Here is a 23,442-nt window from a genome sequence, read left to right as displayed (position 1 = left end):
GTATCATGATCTGCTTGTTTGGTGGGGTGTGGGGGGGGGGGGGGGGGGGGGGGGGGGGGGGGGGGGTAGAGGTCACCTTCCTGCCCCCAGCCTGTGATTGGAGAGTGAACAAGTAGCAACTGACCAATGAGCTCATCTCTTTACGTTCTATTCCCGCATCACTGCACACTCACTGGTACCCCCAGCCCTGTGACTGTGCTGTCATTGATGATGGCCAGGAACTGGTAGGACGGACTCCTGATCACTGTGACAGCCAATCGCAGTGATCACATGGAAGCCATGGAAACGCCTCCGCTATTTGGATTTTCTTAAAGGGCCAGCGCTCTTTAATAAAATGAAATGCATTATTACAGTTGCTGTTCAATATGGCGATAGCTGTCATTTATGATAGAAATGCTTCTGCAAAAAAAAAAAAAAATCCTGCGTTTGCATGTTTCAAGCATCAATGTCAACACCGTTGCAATATCTCCCATTGTGACCAAATTAAAACATTAGTCAAGAAGCTGAAGACTTTAAATATCCAATTTTAAAAAGATTTCTGTAGACAAGAAGAGATAAGTGTCCCATCGGTGGGAGGGGGGTGGGCGCAGAGAGCGGTACCGGTGATGCCCTATTGTTTGGGGTAGCCCTTGCGTGGTATTCCATGCTGCATGCCAGGACCTGACACAATGGCGCTATGCTGACACTAATTCAGTGCCTATTGTTTGGAGCCTGAGCCTGACCTTCTTACATGTTGGAAGACAATGGTTTGGCAGACCCCGCTCTCCTTCTGGAAATAGAACATTCCATTAAATTAACTCTTTGAAGGTTTATTCAGCCGCAAACAAAGCATTGCGATAAGAGAGATGTGATCAATTCCAGACAGTGTTACAAGACTGCATGGATACATTTTTGACATGTCACAATCTACAGCAAAAGAATCAATTTTCAGAAAAGCTCCACCTTTGACCATTGGTGCCGTTCTTCTGGAGATCAGATGAAGGCATTGTCAGGGGGGAGTCATGTGATCTCTGTGAGGGGTAATAAATACCTGGAAGTGTTCCACTGACACAGTACTGAGCATAAAAATAAAAAAGGTCAGAGCAGAGATTTGATGACAAATGAAGCCGTAGGTTTAGAGGTTAGCAGATTGGGGATTATAGTTGTCACGATCTGGGATCAGGCTCAGAGTCCAGTAGCTGAAGCAGCAGGCAATTGGTAGTATGACAGGCCGGGTTCGGTACACAAGCAGAGGGTAGTAGTGGAGGAGCAGGCAGAAGCGTAGTCAGCAAAAAAAGCCGAGGTCAGGAGCCAAAAAGGTATGAAGCATGTAGCAGGAGACGGTGAGAGTAGTCGTTGAATCAGCAGCCAAAGGTCGGTACCCGGGTAGCAGTATGAGCGGATTGTAGCACAGAGGGAGCAGGAAGCAAGATAATGGCAGGAGCACAATAATCTGGCAAACAGGAAGTGCAGTGCCGTGGCTTAAATAGGAAGTTCAAGGGAGGAGCAAGGAGTTCAGAGTTCAGCAGAAATTAGGTTTAACTGAGGATTACACAGGAGATCAGGCAAGGAGCTATCTAAGGTGGCTCAGCAGGTAGAACCACCACCAGCTACAGCAGAGGCACTGGGTTCAGATCAAGTTCCTGTCCTGACAATAGTCCAGATACAAATATATTTCAATGTAAGATCACATAGAACCCATGTGTTTCAGGGACCAGAGATCACCCTCTTCATCAAGGCTTGAAGATGAGAAACAATGTATATAGATTGGATGAGGAATACAATGTATGTGGTACTTTGACCAATTAATGCTGGGTGGAGCAGTCAACCACATTCATTGTATTCTTCAACCAGTCTATATACCTTGTTTCTCGTCTTCAAGCCCTGATGAAGGGGGCAATTTCTGGTTCCCAAAATGCATTGGCTCTGTTTGATCTTCTAATGGAATCAATGTGTATCTGGACTATCACCCTCTGATGTGGAGCTTACATTTCAGATCCTTTTGTTGACAATACAAACTAAAAGAATTGTGGACATTTTGTGTAGAAGGCACCAGGCCAGAATCCTTAAACCTTGTTCAAACACAACTGCAGCACTATTGTATAGAGATAGCAATAGGACAGCCCTTGGGTTCCAGCACTACATATCCATTCCTTCAAGTTCCATATTTCTCCCATGATAGTTGTAGTTTAAAGACACCCACCTCAGGCTTTTGATCACATGAAACCACCAGTTTTATTGTCTTCTACCTTCCCTCCATTTTAGGAGCCATTGTGTCGGTGGCATTCAATATTTCTGGGAGGGTTGATGGCCTGTGCCATTTGCTGCACTTTGTGGCTTCTTCCTTCAACTCCAAATCACTGTGAGTCCTGTAGGGATGTAGTAGTCAGAGGAGAGAGCCACAGTGCGCAGTGGGAGACATAGGCATCTTACTCTTCCGGACATGTTGAATGCTGAAGGCACTTACTGTATGGAGGCAGCAGGGCTGGAACAGAGGGGAGGTAGGAGACATGGGATGGTGGGGAGGTGGGAGACATGGAACCGTGGGAGGTAGGAGATATGGAGGAGAGGGGAAGAAGAACACATGGAATGGACAAATAGGGTAGGAAACACAGAGCAGAGGCAAGGTAGAAGACAAGGAACAGTGGGGAGGTAGAAGACATGGAATGAAGGGGAGGTAGGAGACATAGATCAGAGGGGAGGTAGGAGACATAGATCGGAGGGGAGGTAGGAGACATAGATCGGAGGGGAGGTAGGAGACATAGATCGGAGGGGAGGGAGGAGACATAGATCGGAGGGGAGGGAGGAGACATAGATGATCAGAGGGGAGGTAGGAGACATAGATCGGAGGGGAGGTAGGAGACATAGATCGGAGGGGAGGTAGGAGACATAGATCGGAGGGGAGGTAGGAGACATAGAAACGGAGGGGAGGTAGAAGACACGGAATGGAGGGGAGGTAAAAGACACATAACAGAGTGGAGGTAGGAGACATGAATGGAGGAGAGGTAGAAGACATGAAACAAAGGGGATGAGGGAGACACACAACAGAGAGGAAGTAGGAGACATGGTGCGTAGGGGAGGTAGGAGACACATAACAGAGAGGAGGTAGGAGACATGGAGCATAGGGGAGGTAGGAGACATAAAATGGAGGGAAAGTAAGACCGACATATAAGAGAGGAGGTAGGAGGCACGGAACAGTGGGGAGGTAGGAGACATGAAATGGAGGGAAGGTAGGAGACACAGAATGGAGGTGAGGTAGAAGACATGTAACAGAGAGGAGGTAGGAGACTTGTAATGGAGGGAAAGTAAGAGACATGGAATGGAGGGGAGGTAGGAGACATAGAATCGAGGTGAGGTAGGAAACATGGAAAACAGGAGAGGTAAGAGACACATAGCAAAGAGGAGGTAGAAGACAGGGAATGGATGAGAGGTAAGATACATGTAGCAGAAAGGAGGTAGGAGAGAGGGAATGGAGGGGAGGTAGGAGATACTGAAAGGAGTGAAGGTAGGAGACAAGGAACAGAAAGGAGGTAGGAGACATGGAACCAAGGGAAGGTAAAAGACACAAGGCAGAGAGGAGGTAGGAGAGAGGGAATGGAGTGGAGGTAGGAGACACTGAACCGAGGGGAGGTACGAGACATGGAATGGAGGGGAGGTAGGAGACAGGGAATGGTGGACAGTTAGGAGGCATGGCATGGAGGGGAGGTAAAAGACACATAACAGAGTGGAAGTAGAAGACTTCTGGAAGGGAGGTAGGAGACACAAAACAGAGTGGAGGTAGGAGACAGGGAATGGAGGGGAGGTAGGAGACATGGAATGGAGGGGAGGTAGGAGACATGGAATGGAGGGGAGGTAGGAGAAATGGAATGGAGGGGAGGTAGGAGACATGGAATGGAGGGGAGGTAGGAGACATAGAATGGAGGGGAGGTAGGAGACATGGAATGGAGTGGAGGTAGGAGACATGGAATGGAGGGGAGGTAGGAGACATGGAATGGAGGGGGCCGCCGGAGAGTGGGGTATACTACCTCGTCCCTTGCAGGGAACTGGCAGTTTCATTTAGTTGAACTACTGACAGGGTCTTTTTCAATACAATCTCTCACCACAAACACGGGTAGCTTGAAAGAAACACATTGTAAAGGAAAAAGAAACAATCATACTGTGTTGTCTTGTTGTTACTGGGCAACGAAAAGCAAGGAAAGCACCTGTGTTCTTTTACAGTTCAGTCTGTGGGCCAAATGGAATAAAGGCAGCTTTATTGCAATGTTTGTGAACTGTAAAAGCAAAGAAAGTTAAAGAAAGGAAGGTGACACAGTTATAACGTATTGTCCTGTTCTCCGGGTTGTGTTTTTTGCTCACTGTTTTGGCAACAACACAGTTGAGTACAGTCTGCACTCATAGATACATTTTCAGGATTCTTGGAGTCTACCACCCCCATCTTCTAAGGTCCAAGAACTGACTGAGAAGAAGGGGGATGACCCCCAAAAGCTTGTCCTGAGTGCAAATAAAATCTGTATCACAAACATCACTCAACTGTGTTGTTGAAAGTGCACCAATATGGCCAGTGGAGAGGCCATAAGTAGGCCATAGAGTAAGTGCAGTGGAGAGGGGTTAGTTCATATATGAAGCCGCACTGGTGTCTTAGACCTTCAGATAATGGGTGGGTGGTGGGAGTGTCAGCGTCAGATGGCACCACACTAAAACCAGATCAAGGGATACAAAGTCACAAGCCTTCCAGACATGTAATTGCATCTGACAATGTGAGAAAATCCCAAATTTTGGGTTGTCACCAGAACAGGAAGGTAAATCTTTCAATGGAGATACTTGTTCAGGTGATCACCAGCGATCTCCTTTACCTTAAAGGGATTTCCCCTACTTCCTGTTGTGGCTATCAGAGAGGAAGTGAAGGGAAAGCTCCCCAATAGGACACAGATTACAGGGGTAATAACACTCCCTAACCCCAGCCAAAAATTTAAAAAGTGTTTTGGCTTCATTTTTACTTTAAACATACTTTTGTAGCAAATTATTGAGGCATATGGGCAACAAAGTGCCCTTTCTTCATTGAAATCCCAATCAGCAATGTAATAAAGACGTCTCCCAGCATGATGCCCCATACAGGAGGTACATTTATAAACTTCCTCCATTGAGAGCCACCAACCAACACTTTGCACGGCTGATGGCTTTCAATCCCACGCTTAGTCAGCTTGTAGAAAAAAATGGAAATTATTAAAACAATGTACAAAAAAAAGCCTTATAGGTTCTTAAAATGAGCCTCCTGCCTTAGTTGCAAGGTCTGTTTATTTGATGGTGCCCCCCTCCCCCTCCTTAAACCGTTGTCAGGGAAAAACATTAGCAAAATATACTTACCTGGCTTTATATAGCAGTGCCAATGCGACGGTGACATCACCCTCCTTCCGGCCAGATCATGGAGAATGTTGAGTAGCCAAAATCTCATGAGAAGACGATCCCGCACTAGGTGAGCTTTGGGCTACTCAGCATTTACAGGGATCACGCCGGCAGGAGGGCGATGTCACCCCCTGCTCTATGGAAGTTGGGTGAAAGCTAAGTATATTATCTAGCTATTCCCCGCTCCTCACAGGTCAATTTGTGCAGTGTTTTAAGAAGGGGCAGTGGGCACAGCAAATATTGAAAAAATGTGTGAATCCTGGGTGAAAGCTGTGCAAATTGTGCACGAAAACATTTCCAAATAGGCTGTGAATATTAACGGACAGGTTCATTTGGCCCGAGCCTCTAGGCATCAATGGCCTCATGGATCATGAAAGGATTGAAGAATACAGAGCAAAGGGTATGGGGGTGACGGGGGCGGTTTTTAAAATTATTCTCTGAAGGGCCAGTGAATAGTAAAATAACAGATTTCACGGTTGTATTCCGCAGTGTGAGTCACGCTGGGTGTGTCTGTTCAAATATTAACAGAAAGAAGTAAATGGGAAGAAAAGAAAAGTATAAGAAATCGCTGCATTCTTCAGTCAAATATTTGTTTTTCTTATGAAGGAGTATTTTGTCGCTTAAGTTTGCACGTACACAGAAACCCCGGCAGAGTATTTATTGGATTGTAACGATGGACAAAAATGACATATAAGATCCAATCTGTCACCAGCCGTGGTCTTTGTTCTTCTGGATGTCCCCCATAACCATTATCTTTCCACTTCCTGTAATAGGGGTTGCACGGTAGCGTTGTCACCCTGCGGACAGGGTAGGCATAGACAGGACTGGCCATACATACTTTCTGCTGAATCAGCTGAATATCGATTTCATTTTTCAGTTGACATTTGTTGAAGGAGCCGGGTGAAATATTGTCAGCTGTAAAGGGACTGCAGCCAATCAGAGAAGGAGACTCTTAGATACCATGTTCATATTTTGATTAAGAAGAGTTATTAGAAGGCTGAGATTCCAGTACACGGGAATCTTTTGGACTTTGGCATCCAAACTGCAAAAGAATATTTACTCAAAGGGAGAGTGATTCTGTTATCTCTAGTTAAAGGGTTGGCTGAAGGAAAGGAAATAAGTTCATGTACAGTTCACAAGAAGACTGATCACAGCTATCGAACCATAAGATTTCCAAGCTTCGAACTTTATTAATAGGAATCATTTACCATAATTTTAGAAATCTTGGACCTAGATTTATCAATGGAAGACACAGATTTAAAGTGCACGTAATACATAATAGTGTAGACAATATGGACTTTTCTTCACACTGATAAACAAAACCAACTCTACATCAAGCTCCTTCTACCCATTCCTTTACAAATTATACCAGACAGGTGCATGTTGGTTGTTTATCCCTGTTGAAGAAGGAATGTTGGGTTATCTTCGGGCTTCAATCATAAAATAAACGCTTCTAAACCATTTGTGTGGTGCTCCCCTACACCACAATATGGACCTACAGTATCTTCGCAACTGAGAAGCAAAACCAACTTTGGTCCCAGTTCTTCTTCTTCCTCAGAGATAAAGACTTTGAAATGTTATTCGGTGTAGAACAAGGGTTGGATGCCCTGGGAGAAGTGGAGCCTAGGTCGGATTCTTGTAGATATGGCCAATGCATTCAGGAGGTTCTACATCTTCCTCAGGGATAAAGACTTAGGAATGTTATTAGGTGTAGAACAAGGGTTGGATGCCCTGGGAGAGGTGAAGCCCACGTTGGATTCTTGTAGATATGACCAATGCATTCAGGAGGTTCTTCTTCCTCAGGGTCAAAAACTTAGGAATGTTATTCAGTGTAGAACAAGGGTTGGATGCCCTGGGAGAGGTGAAGCCCACGTTGGATTCTTGTAGATATGACCAATGCATTAAGGAGGTTCTTCTTCCTCAGGGTCAAAGACTTAGGAATGTTATTCAGTGTAGAACATGGGTTAGATTCCCTGGGAGAAATGGAGCCTATGCTGAATTCTTGTAGATGCTGCTTTGCAATGCATCCATAAAAATCAAGCACAGGTTCTGGTCTTCCAAGGCATCTCACCCCTGGTCAATACCAAATCATGCACAGTCATGCAATATTCCTATATCGTAAGCCCTAAAGAATGGGTTCACCAATAATTTCAAGACAATACAACAAATGGACGTTTTGAAAACCTTTATTTATGGTGTTTCTCGCCCACCTTCGAAATCGCCTTGCCTTTGAAGGCACCAACCACCTTGGTGTCTCTCCATGAGTTGATCATCCATAGAGTTCCTTCTCCCACCAGGTCTAGTGCTAGCTTACACATCTACATCAATGCTTTAACAACATGGGGAAGTGAGTGTGAGTAATTGCCGGGAAAGAACAGGAAGTCCGAAAGAAAGCAAACGATAACTGCTGTGAAATGCATAATTTTTCTGCTTTGGTGGAGCAATTCCAGAAGGCTATTATTGTTTGAGTAATTGCGGTAATTGTACTAACTGTCAACATTTCATTCTTCTGGCAGGTGAGAAGCCGTATAAATGTGCCTGGGAGGGATGTGACTGGCGGTTTGCCCGTTCCGATGAGCTCACAAGACACTACCGTAAACACACAGGCGCCAAGCCCTTCAAGTGTGCAGCATGCGGCCGCTGCTTTTCCCGCTCGGACCACCTTGCCCTACACATGAAAAGGCATCAGAACTGAAAACGCTTTCGAAAAAGTCAGTTTATTGTAAATAAGGCCCAGAGACATTCAACGGGAGTTCTAAAAGAACAATATGAATAAAGCAGAGCGAATAAAGTTCATGAGGTCCTCATGAGCGTTAAAAACAAAAACGCCAAAAGAAGACTTTTTACTGTTTTTATGAAATTGCATCAACTGGACTCCGATACTTTTTTTTTCTGAAAGCCAACGTTCATTAAGGGAAAAAAACTTGTCTACAAAGTCTTCCATTTGACACTATGCCTTTCATTGTACGGAGCTTTGAAAAACACTTTTAACTGTAATATTCCTGAGACCAAAACATTTATCATCCAGTCGTGTTTTAGGATCTGCAGCATTTTTTTATTGTACAGCGGAATGATCTTTTCCTCAATAGGGACCTAGTCGTAGTTATATTCAACTGGGCTTGTTCTGTAATGTTGATGATCACACTTCATCCAAGTGTCTTCCTCAGTTCTAACGAGCTTGGATGAGTGAGAAAACGTCTTCAATCTCACAAGCTCCATTAAACATACCTCTGCCTCAGTTGCTCGAACCTGGTTCCCCTGGTTGGAATACATTCGGTCCCCTGACTACCTTACCCTCAGATAGGAGAACGCTGACCTGCTCCTGATGGAGAAACCTTATCCCATCTCCTCCCTGCCTTTCCTGTTTCCCCCACCCTTTTTAGGTATATGCCCTACTACCATCTCTCTCTATTTAGTGACCTAGTAACTACTGGCCTATTTCTTATTTTGTTTACTTTGTCATATACATCGCAGTGCATTTGGTGTATTTTCTTTATGACCGCCCGAGACAGCAACTATTTGCTACTTATGCACTTGTTTTTCTCTTCTTGTGATCACCGTCAAAGCTTTTAAAATATATAATAAAGAATTTATTAAAAAAAAGAAAACGTCTTCAGCCCTACACAACAAGTCGAATTGAATATAACAAACTACTACCAGATATACCATGACATCGATCAATGAGAACCTTCAGAGATTTCCTCAACAGATAACAGCAATACCAAGAGTGGACTTTTAGGGATCTTCAAGCCTACCCTTGTCCATGAACAGTTTGAAAGACAAAAGTCACCGGCTCATTCAATAGCACAGACAAAGCTTCTGTAGAGCGGCTGCCCCTTTTCTGCAATAAGTAACCTATACTGGTTTATATATATGGTGCTGGAACGAACACTGTGTAAGATAGAACTGGATTTAGAATGAACAAGACCTTAATGGCGTGCTACAGGAGATCATAAATGAATATGATAGGATATCTGAACTAGGCAACAGTTGGGTTTATGTGACTTCGACATAGAGAGTCATAACTTATTTTAACAAGAATCAACTCGCGCAATATCACAGATCACCATGCGTGTTCAACAGCCAAAAGGAGAGTTGACCTTTACAAGTTTTCTACAGATGGATGGAAAACTTCCATTTACCTCCGTGGAGGACTAAAACTGACCTCATGTGCCTAACATGATCTATCTCTTTGTAAGTTGATGTAATAAGTGAACCTTCATGGCAAGAAGCCATGAACAAAATGTTACGTAAGCATCTTCAATTATATGTTTGTGGACATGCTGGATCCAAAATACTTCTATCCAACAGCTGGGTAAAAAAGAATCAAAGGGCAGAAATGAATCAAAAATGGAAACACTCCAAGGCCCGGATTTCTGTCAACACATGAACAAATAATGTATGTCTAATAACTGGATTTTAGCTACACTTCATGACCAAACGTTTGTTGATACCTGACCCTCTCACCTAGGTGAGCTTGATGGACATCCCTTTCCAGAACATGCCCATTGATTTGGAGTGGTCTACACTTTGTGGCTACAACATCCTCCACTCTTCTAGGAAGGCTTTCCACAAGATTATAGAGGGTGTCTGTGGGATTTGGTGGCCATTTGTGTGGTGAGGTACTGATTTTGGAGAAGACCTAGCTGGCAATCAATGTACTAATTAATTCCAAAGGTAGAGTTGAGGTGTTGGTGCTGGGCAGGCCACTCAGGTTCCTCCATACCAAGCTGGTCAAACCATTTCTTTATTGAGCTGGCTTTGTACACAGAGAACAGTCATGTTGAGTAGGGTTGAGGTCAGGGCTCTGTGCAAGACACTCAGGTTCCTCCACACCAAACTGGTGAAACCATTTATGGAGCTGGCTTTGTACATGGGACAGTCATGTTCAGTAGGGTTGAAGTTAGGGCTCTGTGCAGGACACTCTGGTTCCTCCCCACCAAGCTGGTCAAACAATGTCTTTATTGAGTTGGCTTTGTACAGAGGGGACAGTCATGTTCAGTAGAGTTGAGGTCAGGGCTCTGTGCAGGACACTCAGTTTCCTTCACACCAAACTGGTGAAACCATTTATTGAGCTGGCTTTGTACACAGGGGACAGTCATGTTCAGTAGGGTTGAGGTCAGGGCTCTGTGCAGGACACTCAGTTTCCTTCACACCAAACTGGTGAAACCATTTATTGAGCTGGCTTTGTACACAGGGGACAGTCATGTTCAGTAGGGTTGAGGTCAGGGCTCTGTGCAGGACACTCAGTTTCCTTCACACCAAACTGGTGAAACCATTTATTGAGCTGGCTTTGTACACAGGGGACAGTCATGTTCAGTAGGGTTGAGGTCAGGGCTCTGTGCAGGACACTCAGATTCCTCCACACCAAACTGGTGAAACCATTTTTTGAGCTGGCTTTGTACACAGGGCACAGTCATGTTCAGTAGGATTGAGGTCAGGGCTCTGTGCAGGCCACTCTGGTTCCTCCACTCCAAGCTGGTCAAACCATTTATGTAGCTGGCTTTGTACACGGGGACAGTCATGCAGGAACAGAAAAGGGCCTGCACCAAACTATTTCCACAAGGTTGGAAAAGCTCAATTGTCTAAAATATCTTTGTATGGTATAGAATTAAAAGAACCTGCGTTAGAAACACCTGAACTCATCATTTGGAGGGGGTTCACATATGTTCGGCCATATAGTAAGCTGGTCAGGTGTCCACAAACTTGCGGCAATAAATGTACAACAATCATGACATATGATCTATTATGGTATATTGTCATATGATCTCCAGTATGTACAAAATACACGTACTTTATTGCTTTTCAACCGAAATACTTTACAAGTTTTATTTCCATAAACCATAACCTGTAGCAGTCATTACAGAGAAACAAAAGGACTGTAAAATACATATGCATTTACATACTCTTCCTGGCCACCTATGTAAAGAAAGTGGTATGCTGTGATAGTCACGTTTTATAAATACCCCTGTATATAATACATTTACTGATGACTCCCAACTATCACAGACGTGAACGGAAAAACGTAATGGTGAATAAGGATCATGGATCAAAGTTTCTGTTCTGACCATTGTAGAAGATCATATGTAACATTGAATCATTTATCATCTCTGAGTGCCAATTCTAAAGAGACACTGTCACTAGCCCATCTAGGGGAAAGTGATGGTGCCTCCCAATTGTCCACCCCGACCAATTCCTACTCCCTCGCTGCAGGAGTCCACCCTGAGTGTTGAAGCTTACTATATCAATGGCCGCTCTGTGGCATTATTTGGACCTGGCACTAGGCAACTCAGGCTCAAGTACTGTCACATGGGGGAAGCCACATGCCGTCCTATACCCAGAAGAACTGCTCCATGTACAATGGAGTGAAGGCTCTGATGGAGCATGGATTTGTTGAGTACGTCTTGCTAGGGTGGGCTGTCAGGAAGTCACTGTTACTGTGTCCTGAATAGGCAAAGTGACAGTTTTTTAGGGGACTCTGCCTCTTTCTAAAAATGTTTTAAAAAAAAGGTTGCCTGTAAAAGGAGACGATTAACACCCATGCTGATGGGGTGGATCTTTTCTTCAGAAGAACCATAAGCACCTATCTGGGTGTGTCGGATGCCTGGTCCTCCACCATGTGCTGAAGACCTTCCCACTGGCCCCCACGTCCTGCAGTGGGCTGACAGATATAACCAGAGTGCTTGGTGGGGGGAACACAGGCATCCAACACACAAGGAAGTGTCAGGTGCTAAAGATTCTGCCAGAGGCCATAGTGTTGCAAGAGAGCGAAGCAAGGACTCTTTGCCTGCCGAAGGGGTAAGTCTTCTTTTGCAGGGGGCAGATTTTAGAAATAAGGCAACAGAGACCCATCAACACTCTTATGACTGTGAACCAAAAAAAAAAGAAGCTTTTTGCTGCCCCTTCTCAATAGTGGAACTCCATATACTACATCTCACCTACTGTTCTAATGCCACAGGCAACACCACAGCCAATGTCTGAGTATTGTTGTCTAAATATAAGTTTTTCACTTGTACAAATTGGAATGGAAACTTGTAAATTTATTTTTTATTTTAAATATTAAATAAGTAATTACAAAGCTGTGCCGGTTTGCTGCCTTGTTTTTTCAGACACAGTGAATGCAAGAGGAACCACTTAAAGTGTATCTCTAAGCACAACGTTTATTGGGTGGAGTGGGGAAGGGATAGACCCTCTCTCAGCTCTTTTATAGCTTCCCAAAATTGTATTTGTGTCCCCACTGGGGAGATTTACCCCTTTATCTCTACTAAGTGAAGGGAAATCCAAAATTGCAAAGTTGTCCCCAGAACAAGAGGTGATTGGAAAGCTTCCAATGGGGATACCTGTTCCGGGGATGTCTAAAAGGGCAATGCCCTTGACTTTGGGACATTTCCTCTAACTTCCTCTTGCATCTATGTAACAGGAAGTAAAGGGACATTTCGCCCCAATCCCGAGGGGGTGTTGATCTTTCCCTACACTATCCCAAAAGGTTTTGGCTATGTATACACTTTAAAAAAAGAGATGGATTATTCACAAGGCATCCCCCCGTCAGAAACCTGGGCCTGCTGGATGTCCAGGGGGCCCAGCTACAAACTTCATGCCGGTGCTGTGTCCCCACTGGGGAGAATAACCCCTTTATTTCTTCTAAGTGAAGGGAAATCCAAAATTGCAGAGTTGTCCCCAGAACAACAGGTGATTGGAAAGCGTCCAATGGGGTTATAGCTGTTCTGGGGGATGTCTAAAAGGGGAATGCCTTTCACTTTGATACATTTCCTCTAACTTTCTCTTGCATCTATGTAACAGGAAGTAAAGGGACATTTCGCCCAAATCCTGAGGGGGTTATCTTTCCCTACACTATCCAAAAAAATGTTGGCTATGTATACACTTTAAAGAAGAGTTAGATTTAAGGCATTCCCATCAGGAGCTTGGGTCTGCTGGATGTCCAGGGGGCCCAGCTACAACCTTCATGCCGGTGCTTTAGATCTTTCCCTACACTATCCAAAAAAGTTTTCGGCTATTTATACACTCTAAAGAAGAGATGGATTACCCACAAGGCATCCCTGTCAGGAGCCTGGGCCTGCTGGATGTCCAGGGGGCCCAGCGACAACCTTCATGCCGGTGCAGTAAATCAGAGGGATAGTGCAATTGGTCCAAGCTGTGACCAAGCTTGTCAAATCACAAGGGAGGATAGACTTGTAGTATGATGGGGCCATGCCAGCAGAGGCGGCTCTAGACTTTGTGAGGCCTTAGGCGAAACTCAAAACGTGAGGCCCCCACCTACACCAATAATCAGGGCTTGAAAAATCCACTCGTCCTCTCGTCTGTGATGAGAGGATTCTGTGCCCTCCCCAGCCACAACAGCAGTGACCGATCCCCCCACCTGCTCGCCTTTCCCAGTATCAGTTCACACACTTCTGAGAGCGCACACCATTCACTCTATTGACACTATCCACCTTTCGTCGATGACATTGTGTCAGTTGCCTTGGGCTTGTCCGGAGGCTGCGTCCGGTGTTTGATCGATCACCAGCACCCCATTCTCCCCGCGAGGCCCGCAGTGGCAGATGGGGGAGGAGCGGGGATTTGCAGTTAGAGAGCCGCCTCTGCATGCCAGTGCAGACGATTCCAATGGGGTGACTTCTCTGTGCCTATCACAACTCTTATGAATGTCAGTAGAAGGGATGGGGAAGGGCAAAGCTATTACGTAGTCTAGGACCCCATTCTGCCTTAAAGGAGAACTATGGGGTTAGGGCTTTTCCCCATAGTTCTCCTTAGGGTAACGGGAGGACACAAACTAGCGTCCTCCCGTCACCCTAAGCTCAGTATGCCGCGAGCTTGTGTTCGCTCACTTCCCGATCTACTGAGCCAACCTGTGACAGTTTAATTGTCACAGGTCGGCTAGAACTATGAGGATAAGTGAAAAGATCTCACCTCATAGTTCTCCTTTAATTTGTCTCTAACTTGTGTATCAATATCAGCTATGGGTACGTCTCAGTCTGAGTGCTCGATAGAGGATTGCAAAAGGCTGATATCAAGTCAAATTCAGGCACTTACACTACTTGCAGTAAAACAGAACGTAAGCCATAATAAGACAAATTGTCGTCCTGTAGGCTTTTATTGCAGAAAAGACCTTTGTATCTCTCTTCTGCATTGAAAGTTCCTCTTCTGTCAGCAAAAGACGCACATACACAGGCTCAATTCTCCCATAATGTGCATGCTGCGCATACTGAACATTATGACAGAAGTCTTGGGGACCCACAAAGGAGTTTAGTACCGCTTAATGATGTACTATTGGATAGAAAACTGCATTAATGACTATCTTTTATATCTGCCTGCAGTTCAGCTTTTAAAGTGCCCCAGATTCAGCCAAAAATGCCAGATGCATTTACTGTAATTGTTTTAAACATATGCAACTATAGCAAAGTAACAATTTCCTAGACCTGTTGAGATCTGTGCAGTCCTTATTATGCTGTTCCTATGGAAGATACCTAGAAGAATTAGTTGAGGACATATACAAGTTGGAATTAAAAAAAAAGATTTCCGTAACCCTGAGCATGGAGGAGTTTTCTGTTTGTGCTACAGATCAAAACACAATATATGGCAAAATGTTTGTAGACCATCACAAATATATGGGATTCTTGGACATCCCATTCTAAAACAATGGCCATTAATATAGAGCTGCCCCCACCCCTTCCCAATGGCCATTACTATAGAACTTCCCCCAACCCTTCCCAATGGCCATTAATATAGAGCTGCCCCCACCTCTTCCCTATGGCCATTAATATAGAGCTTCCCCCACCCCTTCCCAATGGCCATTAATATAGAGCTTCCCCCAACCCTTCCCAATGGCCATTAATATAGAGCCTCCTCCACCCCTTCCCAATGGCCATTATTGTGAAACTGTCCACCTTTCCAGGCTGCAACAGCCTCCACTCTTCGGAAGACGATTGTGGAGGATGTCTGTGGGAATTTGTGCTCATTTGTGAGGTCAGGATTGGAAACCTTACTCTCAATTAACGTTCCAATTCATCGCAAAGGTGTTCAGTAGGGTTGAGGTCAGGGTTCTGTGCAGGACACTCAAGCTCCACCACACCAAACTGGTCAAACCATGTCTTTATCTTGTTTATATTGTACATAAGGGATAGTCATGGTGGAACAGAAAAGGGCTTTCACCAAATTGTTAATACAAGGTTAGAAGAGCACAATTGTTATTAGGTACCTGGTGTTGAGACCGAAGGTATGAGGAGGCTCCACTTGCACCCCGTGTCTTGTGGCCTTTGAGATTGGGGACAAAGGGCAGTCGGACAATGAGTGGCACGAGGGCTTTTGGTAGATCCAGTAATCGATGTCAAAACAAGCCGGGGTCAATAGCCAGGAGATCCGATGCGGTACAATAAGGAGCAGGCAGAAGAATATCCAGAAAACAGTCCGAGGTCAATAAGGCAGGCAGCAAGCAAGGATAGTCGGCAAAACAGGAACGAGTCACAATCCAGAGAGATCAGGAGAATACAGGATCAGGCAAAACAGGATACACGGAACACACACAAACTGGAAAGACAAACCAGCAACTAGTGGGCGTTTGAGCTGGGTTTAAATAGGGCCGTGAATCTATCTATGACGTCACTTCCTGTGCGCCACTTGGTGCGGATTTCCGCACGGCACCTCTGACTGCGCATGCGCATGTTTGTTCTCAGCTGCGCCTGCGCGTGTTCGTTCTCCGCTGCGCATGCGCAGAGCGGGACTTTTGCTGACAATTGTCTACAATGTCTTTATGGAGCTGGCTTTGTACACAGGGGCCATCATGGTGGAACAGAAAAGGGCCTTCACCAAACTGTTACCAGAAGGTTTTGGAGGGTGTCTGTGAGAACTTGTCCCATTTGTGAGGTCAGCTGCTGATGTTGGGTGCGAAGACCTGGCTCACAATTGGCCTTCCAATTCATGCCAAAGTTCATTAGGGTTGAGCTCAGGGCTCTGTGCAGGTCACACGAGTCCCTCCATACCAAACTGGTCACACCATGTCTTTATGGAGCTGGCTTTGTACACAGGGGACAGTCATGGGGGGACAGAAAAGGCCTTCACCAAACTGCTGCCACAAGGTTAGAAGTTCACAATGTCTTTATATGCTGTAGTATTAACAGGACACTTCACTGGACACACCTGAACCCAATAATTTGGAGGGGAGTCCCAATACCTTTGGCCATTTAGGTAGGTGTGATGGTCAGATAACTACAAAACTTTTGGCCGTAGAGTGTATTTATACAGCATGTGACTATTAGATTACCTAATTTTGTACAGGTGATTAGCTGCCACATCCCAAAGGTGTTTAGAAGGGTTGAGGTCAGGGTTCTGTAGGCCACTTGTGTTCCCCTAAACCAAACTGGTCACACCATGTCTTTATGGAGCTGGCTTTGTACACAGGGGACAGTCATGGTGGAATAGAAAAGGGCCTTCACCAAACTGTTATCACAAGGCTAGAACAATAAACTTGTCTAAAAATGATGTCACATTAACAGGACCCTTCAATGAAAACACCCGAACTTAATCATTTGGAGGGGGGTTCCAGTTCATCCCAAAGGTGTTCAGTAGGGTTGAGGTCAGGGCTCTGTACAGAACACTCCAGTTCCTCCACACCAAACTGGTCTTTGTATGATGTAGTGTTAAAAGAACCCTTCACAGGAGACACCTGAACCTATTTTTTTGGAGGAGATTCGACATAGTCTTGGCTACATAGGTAGGTGGAATGGTCAGGTCAAGTCCACCAATGTTTGGTGACATTCTGCATTAAAGGAGAACTATGAGGTGGGTGCTTTTCACTCACCTCATAGTTCTAGCCGACCTGTGACAATGAGACTGTCACAGGTCGGCTCAGTAGATCGGGAGGTGAGCGAACACATACCGGCGTTCACTCACTTCTCGATCCTGTCACGGCTCTCTGCCGTGACAGGGGAGGGGCTGGATTCCCACCCCCCCGCTCCGATCTGCCAGCACTGACTGGCGGAACGGACAGGGGAGGGGGCGGGTACAGATGGTTCTGCCTCTAGATAGGCAGAGCCAGCTGTCAGTCACGCAGCTGGGCGGATCCCGGCACAATTGTCGGGATCCGCTTCAGCTGCAGCGTCTCAGTATACCACGAGCAGCAGCTCGCGGTATACTGAGCCTAGGGTGACGGGAGGACGCTAGTTTGTGTCTTCCCGTTACCCTAAGGAGAACTATGAGGAAAAGCCTTAACCCCATAGTTCTCCTTTAAATTCAAGTTGTCTTTTCTTATGTCTGTTACAATGTTTCCTCTACAACATCTATGAAACGTCCAGAAACAAGAAGAGTCATTGATTATTCAACCTTTAGTTGGGGTTATTGAAGGATCATTTTGCTAGTTCACTGGCAGCAGCAATTAGAATAAAATAGAAACGGGACTTTTGTCACGCACTTGTTTTCTGACAAGGAGAAGATATAACCTCCTAGGACATATATTTCTTTCATGGGATATGTTGCCCTTCAATAAGATTTGTAGCTCATAGCCCGGCCACTCTGTCCGCCAAGTGATGTGACTCACAGTATTGGAATGTAAATAGTGACAAGGACTCAAGAAGCATACGCCCTACAGTCATGTCGAGATTTGTTGTGTGACACCTAGCCAACCAAGATTGCTGAGTTTATGAAGACAAGAAAAATACAAATATACTGTATATATATATGTTTCACTTTCTTCAAAGCTTTAAAGCAAAATCAGTGAAATACAACCCAGGCAGTGGCGTCACTAGGGGGGTGCGCGGGGTGGGGCCCGCACCCTGGTGACACCATTGGAGGGGTGACACCAAAATGACTGAGGTCATTTTGGTGTGACCATAAACTCTCAAGTGGTCCAGCATGCCCCCTGCTGAGTCACACCTGAGGTTCTCCATTCATCGACCCCTGCGCAGGTTCCCCATTCATCTGCCCCTGCTGAGGTTCCCCATTCATCTGCCCTGCTGAGGTTCTCCATTCATCTTCCCCTGCTGAGGTTCTCCATTCATCTGCCCCTGCTGAGGTTCTCCATTCATCTGCCCCTGCTGAGGTTCCCCATTCATCTGCCCCTGATGAGATTCCCCATTCATCCGCCCCTGCTGAGGTTCTCCATTCATCCTCCCCTGCTGAGGTTCTCCATTTATCTACCCTAGCTGAGGTTCTCCATACTTCTGCACCTGATGAGATTCCCCATTCATCTGCCCCTGCTCAGCTTCTCCATTCATCCTCCCCTGCTGAGGTTCTCCATTCATCTACCCTTGCTGAGGTTCTACATTCATCTACCCTTGCTGAGGTTCTCCATTCATCTGCCCCTGCTCAGGGTTTCTGTTCATCTGCCCCTGCTCAGGTTCTCCATTCATCTGCCCCTGCTGAGCTCCTCTATTCATCTGCCCCTGCTGAGGTTCTCCATTTATCTGCCCCTGCTGAGGTTCTCCATTCATCTGCCCCTGCCGAGCTCCTCTATTCATCTGCCCCTGCTGAGGTTCTCCATTCAACTGCCCCTGCTGAGGTTCTCCGATCATCTGCCCCTGCTGATGTCCTCCAGTCATCTGCTACTGCTGAGGTCCTCCATTCATCTGCCCATGCTGAGGTTCTCTATTCATCTGCCCTTGCTGAGGTTCTCCATTCACCTGCCCCTGCTGAGGCTCTCCATTTACCTGCCCTTGCTGAGGTTCTCCATTCCCGCCCCCTCCTAATGCAGCCACCACATCTAAGCGGCACCATATTCCACTTTGGTTCTTGGGTTTGGACACAGTTTCAACAGCGCCAAGAATCCGCGCATAGTCGGAAAAGGGTTAAAAGCAATGCCTAGCTTTATTTGTCTTTTAACAATCAATAAACACTGAACATTTACAACCGGGAGGGAAAGAGCAGACTTTATGGAGAGATTACCCTGCCCGTAAGGTTGCTGTAATATGCATATCTCTTCAATGCCATCCTTTCATAGAGATGACAGTGTCTCAGTGTTTGAGTTAAACATTACTTACGAGCCTTTGTGCCAATAAAAGATATTATGGCCTCTTCTTTCATGTTTCTTCTCTTTCAACCCCATAAAACTGGTTAACCATCACCCAAGCTGATGTTTTCCATAAGCATTGCCTTACGTGATTCTTCACATGATGAATTGTTGTGCTATATACTGTAGGTGGGCGGACGTGGTGTCGGGACAAGGTCCAATGGCACCCAAGGTGAAGAAGTCGATTTCGTCTTTATCCCTTAAAGCTGAACTTCAGGAAGCCAACACGATTCCAAAAATTGCCCCCTTCAGGGCTTTAAGTCGCATGTATTCTTCTTGAGTCTTGGTGAGCTTTGTATATTTCTTCCAGATCTGTGGTCTTGTCTCTGCCCCCCTCCTGTAATAAAGACTGGTCACTGCTGCTCTCTCTTGTGCAGGGTGACTGGTCTTGACTCCGCCCCCTCCTGTAATAAAGACCGTTCACTGCTGCTCTCTCTCTCCTTATGTGAAGTGACTGGTCTTGTCTCTGCCCCCTCCTGTAATAAAGACCGATAACTGCTGCTCTCTCTTGTGCAGGGTGACTGGTATTGTCTCCGCCCCCTCCTGTAATAAAGACCGCTCACTGCTGCTGCTGCTCTCTCCTTGTGCAGGGTAACTGGTCTTGTCTCCGCCCCCTCCTGTAATAAAGACTGGTCAGAGAGCAGCCAAGGGGGACAATGCTGTAACTGCTACTGTAAAGAAACTGCAATGTAAACCACGTCTTTAGAGAGCTGGCTTTGTGCACTGTGCCAATAGGGTGGTACAGACAATTCCCCTTTACCAAGCCCTGGCATTGGGCGGTCCCAGTGAAGCATCCATGGCTTGGTTGGGGCAGCTAGAGTTGGGGACAGAACCAGCTCCCTTTTCCATCACCACCAGATGGGATGATGGAGCTCGGGCTGTGGAGCTTTTGCCCAAATTGGGCAGCTGGGCATGGTGCTGTGGGTTGAGCACTCCAAGCTACTGTGACAACTGCTGCAGAGTCACGGTGAACTTATAGGTGGGGGGAGCTGGGGAAGGAGGGCAGAGCATGGGGAAATCTGTGTCATTCCCTCAGGAAGGCTGTGCAGGGTCACATGTAGGGTTGTCACCTTTTCTTCAAGTAAAACACGAACACTCTAGCGCCATGTGCGGGCCATTGTTTTTTTTAGAGGAGAGAGCGGGGAGAGGCAACCAGGAGAGGGAGACCAGCTATAGAAGACTACAAATCCCAGCAATACATTATACAGCAATACAAAATAACATGAAGCTACATACTCTGTGCTGTTCTGAGTTGACGCTCTGATGTCTCCAAGTGGCCTGGTAGCTTGTGCGGGCCCTCAGATGGGCTGTGCGGCTCTCTTGAGACCGTGCCAGCACAACAGCTTCCCATAGGGCTATCTTCTGAGTGACTCCTGACTTGGTTTATGGTCCCATAGCACCCTATGGGAAACTTATGTGTAGGCCGAGCCATCTCTGGGCTCCCACCATCCAGAGGCCACTTGTGAGGCCCTGGTGTGCTTTTTTTTAAATACTTAACTGTTCCATAAGCCTTCAGGCTGGTCACATGACATGCATGGTCCTCTTCATCTTGGGATCCTTACCTGGAGGTCCTCAAAGACGCAGAGAGTGGTGCTGATGTGAAGCAGTCAGCAGCATCCCCGTATGTAATTGTTGCTTTTTTTATACTTAACTGTTCCATAAGTCTTCAGGCTGGTCACATGACATGCATGGTCCTCTTCATCTTGGGACCCTTTCCTGGAGGTCCTCAAACACGCAGAGATTGGTGCTGATGCGGAGCGGTGAGCGCCACCCTTTGCACCAATACACTGTGAGCCTAGGGTGCTCTGGTGACGTCCCCTGAGGGGCGGGTCAGTGACACAGTATGTCCTCAACCTTCAACACTGGGTGTCATTCAATGCAGAAGACCGAGGACATCTTGTGGCAAGATGGAATTACTACAGGGGGAAGGACAATGTCGGAGCGGACTTGAGTTTTATTTCAACCCAAAGTTGGACTTTAATGTTGCCGAACTTTTTTCTTTAATGGAAGTCAATGTCTGATACTGTGTATTGCACATACCTGAAAGTGTGTAGTCACCCTTCCAGGCGGTATCAATTTAATCCAATGAAGGTGAAGGCGGCAGGAAACCGAGGGAAGACATTTTGAGCTCCGCTGTGGAACTTCTACAGGAATTAAAGTACAAAAAAAAGGTTACAGTCCAGATAATATTTTTTTTGCTGTTTAATGCCGGAGTGCGTGGGACGCAGTGTGGGACGGAGTGTGGGAGAGTGCAGACAATGGCGATTAGCACACACTGGCCTGTCAGTATTGGCTGACGTTGAGTGCTGCTCTCGCTGTGCAAACAATCTAATGGCTGTTACTTCATGTGTAAATATCTCACCTTTTATCAGTTCACCTGAAAGCTAGAAATAATCACAGAGGTGACGGAGGGCGCCCAGCTTCTCACGCATGGTAGCAGGTCACCTACATGAGGCTTACCACGCTCCAACATGGACAGAATAGTATTTGTGATCTTAGGGCCCGTTCACACCAGTTGCAGTGCGTTCCGGCCCGATCCTGGCCGGAACGCACTGCCTCACATTGCGGCCGGCTCACTTTTTAGTGGGGCAGGAGGGGGCGTGGCGGGGGCGTCGCCGGCCGCAATGCGATCGCCCCGCACATTGTGCCTGCGGTCCAGTGCAATCAAAATAGTGCTTGCAGCATTTTGATCGCACCAGACCGCAGGCGTGGCTACGGTGCCATTCACTTCAATGGCCCGCTACGTCCTCTCCTGCCCCACTAAAAAGTGAGCCGGCCGCAATGCGAGGCAGTGCGTTCCGCCCAGAATCGGGCCGGAATGGACTGCAACTAGTGTGAACGGGCCCTAAAGCTCTTGCACAGTTGTACCGGCTCCTTGCTAACACACTTCCTGTCCTAGGGTGACAATGCTGTTCTTCCACGGATCAACTACAGTGAGCGTTGTCACCCTAGGACAGGAAGTGTTTAACTGGCAGGAAAGAAGAGAGAGGGAGGTGTTGTTTAGTTCTAACACACTTCCTGTCCTAGGGTGACAATGCTGTTCTTCCACAGATAAACTATAGTGAGCGTTGTCACCCTAGGACAGGAAGTGTGTTAGAACTAAAGAACACCTCCCCTTCTCTATTTTCCTGGAGGAAGGTTCATGGATATACAGTATAGGTGGAGGAACAGCATTGTCACCCTAGGACAGGAAGTGTTTTACTGGCAGGAAAATAGAGAAGGGGAGGTGTTCTTTAGTTTTAATACACTTCCTGTCCTACAATGGCAATGCTATTCCTCCACAGATCAACCGCAGTGAACGTTATCACCCTGGGACAGGAAGTGTTTTAATGGCTGGAAGGAAGAGAGGAGGAGGTGTTCTTTAGTTCTAACACACTTCCTGTCCCAGGGTGACAATGCTGTACCTGCACAGATCAACTATATCGAGCGTTGTCACCCTATCCTTAAAAGCTTTTTATTAGCACCAGGCTGTTCACACAGACTTCCATCCTCATATGCTATAATGTGTTTCATAGTTCTTCCACTAGGTGGCGGTGTTTATTGCTTGTACATTGTAACGTTCTATACTACATGATAATGATGTAACTCCCTGTCTCTGTTCCTGTGGTTCCTTCCAGCTTGACAGCTTTCAAACACTTTTAAAGGGGAAAAAGACTTCTCATTGGTCCCTTTCCTCAGTCCGAGGGCATAATCAGCAATGACCTTGTTCCCGTACCAGATTCGGGTTGGGTTCTGGCCGTTTTCATGCGTTGATTTATTTAAGTTCCTGCTCTGCCCATCACTCCGAAAAAAAATCATCTTCTGTGATGTTTTCATTACCTGGAATAAGCCATTAATCTTCCCATATTGATTTTAAAAAAAATCCTCCTTCACTTCAAAGGAATGTGTCATAGGGGTGTGAAAAATCATCCACTTAACCTACTGTAAAAAATATCGAGACATTTGGTTAAAATGTAGCCAATAATCTCTCCCAATGGAACACAAAATATGATACAATACCCTAAAAACACTCATCAGGAGTGATTAGTAATGTTTACAAAACCTTT

General features: G+C 46.1%; 1 protein-coding gene across 1 annotated transcript in view; it reads left to right on the top strand.

Moving 5' to 3' along the window:
• LOC108805033 (Krueppel-like factor 5) overlaps positions 1-8,155 on the top strand; it is a 25,644-nt gene extending 17,489 nt beyond the window's left edge. Inside the window, exon 4 of the mRNA XM_018576986.1 lies at positions 7,899-8,155. Coding sequence (XP_018432488.1) covers positions 7,899-8,077 — 179 coding nt within the window. The 3' untranslated portion in view covers positions 8,078-8,155. The remainder of the gene's footprint in view (positions 1-7,898) is intronic.
• Positions 8,156-23,442: the final 15,287 nt, after the last annotated feature.

Source organism: Nanorana parkeri, unplaced genomic scaffold (assembly GCF_000935625.1).
Source record: "Nanorana parkeri isolate BGI_ZX_2015 unplaced genomic scaffold, ASM93562v1 scaffold81, whole genome shotgun sequence".
NCBI lineage: Eukaryota > Metazoa > Chordata > Amphibia > Anura > Dicroglossidae > Nanorana > Nanorana parkeri.
Note: the sequence above shows the minus strand (reverse complement) of the source record. Positions and strands in the feature narration are given on the sequence as shown.